Source organism: Phoxinus phoxinus (genome assembly GCF_949152265.1).
Source record: "Phoxinus phoxinus genome assembly, chromosome: 22".
NCBI classification, from domain to species: domain Eukaryota; kingdom Metazoa; phylum Chordata; class Actinopteri; order Cypriniformes; family Leuciscidae; genus Phoxinus; species Phoxinus phoxinus.
This window is the reverse complement of record NC_136897.1, coordinates 12,045,018-12,054,574: the sequence shown is the minus strand read 5'-3', so window position 1 is coordinate 12,054,574 and position 9,557 is coordinate 12,045,018. Positions and strand designations below refer to the sequence as shown.

The following is a 9,557-nucleotide window of genomic DNA, read 5'->3' as shown; positions in this document are numbered from 1 at the left end:
ACTGAAATCCATGTGCTGTGATGCAATACTTAGAAAAGTGAAAATTATTCATGCAAATAATTTAAATCTGTTCAGTGTTAAGCATTAAGTTGCACTTGTAGTACTTTAGATGACACACTGAATCAACTCACCCAGCTTTCTTTAAAGGAATATTCCGGGTTTAAAGTTACAAGTACAAGTTAAGTTACTGCACACAGACTGATGACCTCGTATGACCTCAAAAGACTCGGAATATAGCACACGACTCGTATGTCCCACTTTTATGACACTTTTGTGTCCTTTTTTTAAGTCTTAACTTAGATTTGGATTGAAAAGAGCGACCATCATCAAACTTTTTCCTTATTCCACAGATGAAAGAAAATGATATTTCAAAAGAAATGAGGGTGAGTAAACGAACACAGTTTCATTTTATTTTATTTTATTTGTAATTAACTTCCATTTAACCCAAAACAGTCTTTAAATCTACAGAATCCCAATACTAACTTCCTGTTGCACTCAGAAGCACTGACATTAAACATCACTTAATTTCCATGACAGCGGATGTTTAATGAGGTCACTGAAGTCAAGTGTGATAGACAAGGCCATTCCCCACCCACTCAGAGCCAATCAAAGACTCCGCACGACGTTCTAGATCATTCCAGCCAGCCACGGTGGGAGGAACAGCCCGACCGTCCCCAGAATGCACACCAGCACAAACATCCAGAGGAATATTCTATCAATCACCATGGCAACATATTTCCAGTCTTCCCTCACCTGGTGGGGGAAAAAAAAGAGATTCATTCGTTTCAGATATCATGATATTTTTCCACTCATGTCTTTCCCTCTCAGAATTGATTTTTTTTGGATGACTACTTTCCTGTGAGACCACAGTGTTTTCTGTTTTTTTGTAGTATAGCAAGAACAGTGATAAAAAAATAATACCAGTATCAAAGGGCAGTTCAAAGTGCCTCAGAAGAACTTGAGAATCACTTGCTAAAGAGGAATCTAAAGTTCGTATTGCAAGTAAACATATTTCTTTTACAGTTGTAGTCTGTTTATCTTTGGAGCTCTTTGTTTTTATTTTTTACTTTCATCTGTAGCCTACTGTGTCTTTGCCGGGATACTTCATCCAAAGACAAAACTGTAACCTACTTAACCTCATGTCATTCCAAACCCATTACTTTATTCATTTCTTTCGAGAAACACAAACTGAGGAATTCAAAATAATGTTCGCCAATCTTCAGCGTGACGACTAAATACTAAATACTAAATACTAAGTTGTTAATGTGGGTTTGTAGTGTGTGTTGTTAAATAGACAGCATACCATGAAATAAAAAGGTATTTTATTTAGTTGTCCTGACGGCCTGTGCGCACGCAAACATTCTGTGCGAGCATTACACCAATTCAAAAGCAAATTCTTATGAGCTGGTTATTATATACAGTGCAAATTAATGAATCATTTTTTAAATTATTAGTTAAGAGGAGTTACCATAATTAAATCCATTACCCTGCATTACATCAATAAATCATTAAACTGAAAAAAAAGAAAGAAAAAAAAGTTGGTTCCTTAAATTAAGTACAATCAACTTGGATATTTAAGTAATTTTAACTTAAATGACATTAAACTGACTTAAAAACAGTTGAATCTTTTATAAAATAAAAAAGTTGACAATTGATGAGTAAAAGCAATGCAAAAACATGTTGTCATAACTTATTGATCTTATGCTTTCTTGTAGCTCAAACAGTAGAGCGCTGGCGCTTGCAACGCCAAGGTCATGGGTTTGATTCCCAGGGAAAGCAAGAACTACATGTGTTCTGAAATGTGATAAGAATGTAAATGTGTAGCTTGAAATGCAATTTAAGTCGTTTTGGATAAAAGCGTCTGCCAAATGCATAAATGTTATGATTTTTTTTCTCCATATGGGGATTCAATAATCATAACTCATTGATCATATCAAGTTACTTCCAGTGATAAATATAAAAATCTTTATGATAAATGTAAAAATTACTTACATTTTGGTCTTTTTGTCAAACAATCTTCAGTCATGAACTACTTTTATGATGTAATTTTTGTGTCTTTACCGCCTTTGGTAACCATTTGCTTTTATTGTGTTGAAAAGGCAGCGTGAAACATTTTTTAGAACATCTCTTTTTGTCTTCCACCAATGAAAAAAAAAAAAGTAATTTGGGTTTGGAATGACATTAGGGTGAGTAAATGATTTCCACTCCTTTAAAACTTACTGAAAAGTCTGAATCTTCTGCTCTGAGATGGTCAGCAATGTACTGAACTCCTTCTAAGGCTTTGAGAAGCGACTGTGACAGATTGCTCATCGGCTCCACGGCATTCAGATCAATAGTGCCACCACTGCTAGAGCTGAAGATCTGAGCGTTGGGCATGTTATGTCTGATACACCTGCCTACTTCATCGTGATCAAGCTTCTGCAGACTCGTCCCCTCAGAAGTCAGACAGTGTTGACAGCTCCCAGCTCCCTGAACACTCTCTTTGGCTTCCATGAAGACATTCTCAGCACTGTGGCCTTGGATATCACAGTCTGTACACTCGGCTCCATCCTTCGGGATAGTGTGCAGCAGAGTACCGATGATAGTATCTGGAAATGAAGATGTGCTGGAGGCGAATATGCTGTTTGTGTATGTGCACGTGTAACCGATGACCGGCGTTTGAGGTGTTTGGGAAGTTTCTTCTTGCAGGATGGAATACTCGCTGCTGGGAGAACTGCAGAAAAACATGGGTTTGGGGGAAGAGTCCTGCCGAATTTGATCCAACTTGTCAACCGAAGTGACCAAATGATGGAGCGGACTTTGCGGGGAGATATCCAGAATGTTGGTCCGTAGAAACATGGACTGTGCCTCCATCGGCTTGTGCATCATCTCAATAAGTTTCCCACAGTTCCTCTTACCTGAGGCAGGTGGACGCTTCATGAACAGGTAACGGGGAACCAGGTGAAGAAAAAGCTGGCGGACCCAGTGTGGCATACTGTGCGTGCGGGACGAGCGGTGGTGTACGTTGAGCACAAACACCGTGATGATGATGGAGAGAGTGACGAAGATCATGGTGAAGAGTAGGTACTCGCCAATAAGCGGGATGACCAGTGAAGTTGAGGGGATTATTTCAGTGATTAGCAAGAGGAAAACGGTTAAAGAGAGCAGGACGGAGATACACAGCGTGATTTTCTCTGCACACTCTGAGGGAAGGTAGAAGACCAGCACCGTCAGGCAGGATATAAGCAGGCAGGGGATGATTAGATTGATGGTGTAGAACAGTGGAAGACGTCTGATGATGAAGTAGTAGGTGATGTCTGGGTATATTTCCGTACAGCACTCGTACTTCTTGATGTTGTAAGTGCCAACGGCGTTCATTATGACCCATTCCCCGCTTTCCCAGTAGTCCATCTGGTCTACATCGCTGGCCATACTGACCAGGTCAATCTTGGCCTGATCGTACGTCCAAGAGCCGAATTTCATCTTGCAGTTTTGCTGGTCGAAGGGGAAGAAGGTGACATCGATGCTGCAGGAGCTTTTATAAATGGCAGGTGGTTTCCATTTTATCCTGCCGTTGTAAAACACCTGGGCTTTAGTCAAGTGAGTCACGGCGAAGTCTCCGTCCGCACTGCAGATCAAACACAATTCTGTCAGACAGTGCCTGCAATGAAATATCTGTGAAGCAACGTGAAAGACAGCTTAAGTGGTGTCAGTGTGAGCCAAGCCATCAATAACCCGTGTCGTCTTTGACACGCTTGGGTTTAGAGAACCTCGCAACTCTCAGAACCTTCATTCCCGAGAGAGCAAGTCTCTTGAATCAAGAGAATGGTAGAGAACTTATAATGTTTAAGCATTGACTTAAAATGCAATTGTGCAATCAGAGGTCATATATAAGAAAAAATTAAACCAAAAATGTTGTCATTGTTTACTACTTACAAAAAAATATCCTAATCTTAGGAGTTGTTAGTCACTGAAAATGTTTTTATTAAAATATTGTTTATAAAAATAAATTATTAAAATACATCAACCATTAATGATACATTTTTAAGTTTCACAAACCTCAAGTACAATACAGACATCGACCAAAGTGGTAAACATGATTTCACCAAGTACAACATGTTCCTGGATCAACATTCAAATCAACCAATCAGAATTGAAGGACAAGTTTACAGTTTATGTCAAGATCAACCAAGGTTAGGTGGTAGGGTTAGGTTAAGGGGTAGGTATACGGTTAGGACAACATTTCTGGACAGGAAAAAAACATGACATCTTACTTGGCAAAATCACGATAACCAATGAAAGTATTGCTAACTTGAAGTGAGGCAGATGTTTATTCAGGAAGATTCAGTGAGTTAATTCATCACACTGATCTTTTTTCTTTTTGAAAGATTCCTTAAAGTAAATGGCTCATACAGTAGAAGACATTTGCTTGTGAATTGGACTGATCATTATACAGTAGCCTACTGTATATGTTATCTCATGTTGATGAAATTCAATAAAACTCCATACACAAGTAAACAATGACAGCATTTTCAATTTTGTGTGAACAAAAGCCAAAGTGGATTAAGCTAAGTAATAATTGTAGTACTTTTATGAAAATAAAATAAAACATCCTTATTTTACCAGAAATGTTACATTTGTATATTGACAAAAAATTTTTTAGCGGTAAAAGTATGTTTTAGCTGTAAATTTAAAACCTGGCAACCGATTATGCTCAATCTCTGATCAATAATTGTAATTTGACTCTCTTTTAGATCTATTGTTTATTTTACTGCAAAGACAATAAGCAATGCACCTTGAACGGAATGGTCTGTAATTTCACTGACTTCAACCTTGTCTATTATGAGACAACGCAGATCAATACTCATATGAACCCTCATAAGGGAGGACAGCTTAATGCATGTGTTCTGTTCATTTAGTGATAACAAGAAGATAGAATTAAGATTACGATATAATTAAAGATTACAAATATCATGCACCAATTTCCTCTATATAAGAACCACAACATCAACCCGAGGAAAAGAGCTAATTGAGCGCCATTAACAGTTACCCAAAGTGCAGCTTGCCATCAAACAGAATACCGCATTACAATACTGGAACAGTGGGAGGTTAACTGTGTTTTGAAGATATAGATTTTTAGAAATGGATTTGGCTGAATTCCGGATTGTTAAAAGCCTTACACACTTGTTATAGAGCACAATATCCGGTCTCCAGATGATCTCGGAGGGGATCCTGATGGAGGTGACATTCTCATACTCCTCTGGGTTCCAGCGCAGCTTGTAATCGTTCCACTCCTGCAGGGAAACATGTGCGCTCATCACCGCTCACAACCAGCAGGTATGACAGGGGTGGAGAGCGAAGCAACAAGAGCCCAGTTCCAATTAAAAATCTCATTAATGCCCAATTATGGGCTGTTTTTTATTTATAAAAACATACCTGTTTCACCCAGACATTTGTGGTCATCATCTGATTCTTCTCATCCTGGTTTATTATGAAGCAAAGTGGGATACCCATGTGTAAGAGAGTAATACGAGAAGGGGGTGACTCGGCATTAAGCAAATGCTTGCACATTTTTGAAAGAAATTACAACATCTTTCACTGCCTCAAGCATTATAGTTGATTGACAGATGTCCATACATTTTTGTAAAATCAAGATGTTGCTGCAATGGAGTGCATCTGAGACTCACCACATCAATGAGCTGAGCAATGGACAGGCCAAAGTGGACCAGAACCACGTCTGAGATGTTTGCTACGGGACGAGAGAGCTTGTTGTAGTTGCTGAACAAAGATTGGAGGAGTCTTTCTTCCGCATGGGCACGAGCTGGACTGATGGAAAACACTGCCAAAAGAATTAAAAAAAAAAAAAGTTTTTGGTTTTAACTGCTGAGAGAATCGCAGTGTTAAACTATTTCTATGCAAATATGATAAATATGATTTCAAGCATTCCGGTTACACTTTATATTAGGTGTCTTTAACTACATGTACTTACATAATAAATCATTTTTATGTACAATGTTTATTGTGTTGATGTTTTATTGCAAAACACTGAGGTGGGATACGGTTTCGTTTAGGACTGGTTTGGTGGTATGTTTAGGTTTAAGGGTGGGTTAAGGTGTAAGGGAAGGGTCAACAGTGTAATTATGTAATTACAGAAATGAATTGCATGCATGTATTTTTTTAAATATAAGTACAATGTACAAATATGTATGTACACGATAACTGCTATGTATCAAACGATTGATTTAAATGTTAGTACATTCATAAAAGCATTTAATAGAGACCAAAATTCCTTTTAAACTGAGAACCTTCAGTTATTTGTTACTATTCTTCTTCTTCTTATTATTCATTATAATTAGGCCTATATTATACACACACACACACACACACACACACACAGTACTGTGCAAAAGTCTTAGGCACGTTAATATTTTCACCCCCAAAAAAATAGTTTTAAGCCAGTTATTTATATCTTTTGATGTAGTGTGTCAGTAGGAAATATCAGTTTAGATTTCCAAACATTCCTTTTGCCATTAGTTGTAATAATCCAGTGAAACTGTTATATGCACAAGGAGTCTGACAACAGACGGTGCTCCACACGGAGATCTGCTCTCACCATCATCGAGTCTGTCTAGGATTACATGAAGAAACAGAAAAAACTGAGACAGACTAAATCCAGAACAACTGTGGCAACGTCTCCAATATATACTTGAATAAACCTTCCTTGTCAGATTCCTTGTGCATACAAAAATATCACTGGATTATTACAACTAATGATGGCTAAAGGACTGTTTAGAAAAGTAAACTGATATGTCCTACTGACAATACATCAAAAGTTGTAAATGACGTGGCTTAAAACCTTTTTTATTGTGAAAATACTAACATGCCTAAGACTTTTGAACAGTAACCTTCTGTTACGTATTTATATATAACTGTCATAATTATTTGTTACAGCTTTCTTTCAATGTGTAGGGGTTCTGTAGCACCCATTAAATGTTATTTTGTGACAAAACAACAATAAAAAAAAAGACTAAAAAGTCTTTTTTTTAGACCCCCCATTCACGCTCATCAATACATAAACAGGAAACTGGGCACAACTACAGCGAGTTACAAATAAATTTAAAGCGAAGGTCAGACTTTACCAAATGCCAGCTCCAAACAGACAGACAGAAGAAAGAAGACACTCCACGCTGCTCTCATTTTGTCCACTTGATGTCAGATGATATCCTACTCTGGTGATCTGCAAAAAATTTGACACAGAAAATTGATAACAATGTCCAGTTGCCTAAAATGTTAGACAAAAAGTATATATAAAAAAAAGACCAGTAGATTATCTCTCTGTAAACTGACTTAAAAAGTGCACGAAAACAGCCACAAAAAGTCACTCAGTGTCCAAACCTCTTGTAAAAGTGAGGAGTCCCTCATACCTCTCTAGCTGTCATTAGAGTCTTTTCCCTCCCACTTTCTCTCCTTCCTTCTCTCTCTCTCTCTCTCTGTGTGTGTGTGTGTGTGCGTGTGTTTTGCTGTTTCACTCTCAGTATCTTTCCTCTCCGGCCCCTCCACCTTCCAATCTTTGCCTATTACGCTGAGTAGATGTTATGCGCTCGAGGCTGTGCCTTATACATGAGAATGTCACAGAGAGAGAAAGAGAGAGAGAGAGAGAGAGGGGACTGAAAAATATTGATTGAGGACAAAACTCTTAAAATGATGTGGCCAAATGCCTTATTTAAAAGTGCTTGATATTATGATCATGATCGGTTTTTAATGCCATTTTCCATGCAGTTTTTTTTATGTTTAGCCTTTAGAGAAATTTAAGATAGCAAAAATACAGGATCAAAAGAGCAAGCAGGTGGGAAAGAGAGAAAGAGAGAGAGAGAGAGAGAGAGAGAGAGAGAGAGAGAGAGAGAGAGAGAGAGAGAGAGAGAGAGAGAGAGGATGGAAAGTCAAAGGCAAGGAGACATAAACAGACTGAAATATGTCTGGAAGTGATCTAACAGTGCAGATGAGCAGTGGCAGCCAAACTCGGGATGCTTTCTGCTTATTAATTACAAGAAGAGACACTCCGTCTCAGCGTTTGTCCCTGATTGGATGGCATGCTCTGTTTTTGCAGAGTTAGACGCGTTCATAGGTCAACATATTTTGTTGATTCTGGAACAACGTTTCTGTCCGAAAATGTAATCCTAACCATATCCCCACCCGTAAACCTAACCCTAGCCATAAGTCATCCCTATCAGAGGGAAATGATGTCTATCCCTGGTTATAAGCCTAAACTTGACATAAACTGTAAACTGCAAATCTGATTGGTTGATTGGAATGTTGATCCAGGAACATGTTGTACTTGAAATCAGTACAACAGTTCAGTCTGTGCTGTTATATGGATAAAATTTATTGATCTGTTATACAGATTCAAATGGATAGTTCTCTCAAAAATCAGCAGGTCACGTTAATCAAGGTCGCATCAGCTGTCAGCTGATCCACGTCTATCACTGTATACATATATAAGCTCCTTCAGTATTATCAGCAGCTATTGCGTTTTTCAGGAGCTAATTACCCTCACTGTAAAAAGTTATCGGGATTTTAACGGTAAAAGATTTGAACGGTTTTATTTCTTTTAATTAAAAGAAAAACTGTTAATTGGTTAACAGAAAGTTTCCGTACTATATACGGTAAATAACTGTGATAGATCTAATGCAGGGATGTTCAACTTCGGTCCTGGAGGGCCACTGTCCTACAGAGTTTAGCTTCAACCCTGACAAAAGCTCTTTTCTAGTAATCCTGAAAACATTGATTAGCTTGTTCAGGTGTGTTTAATTATGTTTGGAGCTAAACTCTGCAGGACAGTGGCCCTCCAGGACTGAAGTTGAACATCCCTGATCTAATGGACTAAATGTAGATCATCCTTCATACATACTTCATGTAATTTTACTGTAAAATACCGTTAAATTTACAGTTTTTGAAAGTGAAAACTGTAACACTTTCTGTGACAACTCATTGTATAATTTACGGTGAAAAAACGTAAATTGACATTCCCACAATTCCCTGTGTGACACTTCACATTTGACATAATCAGTTATGTACATTAGGATTTTATGGTACATTTAATGTTGTTAAATGAATGTTTATTGCATTTTTAGGATGGTAAATTCACTTTATATCAGATAATAAAATACGGTTTATTACTGTAAATTTTAAGTTAAGTCTGCAAAACCAATAACGATGCTACCGTATTTTTGACGGTAAAGTTCTGGCAACCACAGCTGCCGTTTTTTTTCCGTAAAAATCACGGTTTCATTTTTACAGTGCTCCTCCCTCCCCAGCTCTTCTTCTCGCCCAGTCAGGATTTGGCATTCTGATTCCCCTTGAATTAGAATAACTTCTCGAATTATGTTGTACTTTAAAATCTTGAATTAAATATATTTGCATACATTCATGTTGGTTCTGTTCTGTTTACCCCAAGGGGGGGTTATTGCTACTCTCCCTGCTCTTATCCATGCTACAGTAGGCTGCATGGATGCGCAGGGAGTACTCACCCCGAACGGAACCATACCGCCAATCCAAACTGTATGCTAATTGTCAATCAT

The 9,557-nt window shown here is 38.0% G+C and overlaps 1 protein-coding gene across 2 annotated transcripts; it reads right to left on the bottom strand.

The window, feature by feature from the left end:
- Positions 1-424: 424 nt before the first annotated feature.
- chrna4b (cholinergic receptor, nicotinic, alpha 4b) lies at positions 425-7,475 on the bottom strand. Of its 2 annotated transcripts, none has more exons than XM_079596808.1 (7): positions 7,404-7,475; positions 7,119-7,216; positions 5,667-5,818; positions 5,416-5,460; positions 5,164-5,273; positions 2,221-3,607; positions 425-753 (listed from the first exon to the last, which is right to left on the bottom strand). In XM_079596808.1, the coding sequence occupies exons 2-7, from the start codon at positions 7,174-7,176 to the stop codon at positions 628-630; spliced, it is 1,878 nt and encodes a 625-aa protein (XP_079452934.1). In that variant the 5' UTR covers positions 7,177-7,216; positions 7,404-7,475; the 3' UTR covers positions 425-627. The 2 variants fall into 2 exon arrangements, with proteins under 2 accessions (XP_079452934.1, XP_079452933.1); XM_079596807.1 differs by lacking the exon at positions 7,404-7,475 and adding an exon at positions 7,327-7,395.
- Between the last annotated feature and the right edge of the window lie 2,082 nt (positions 7,476-9,557).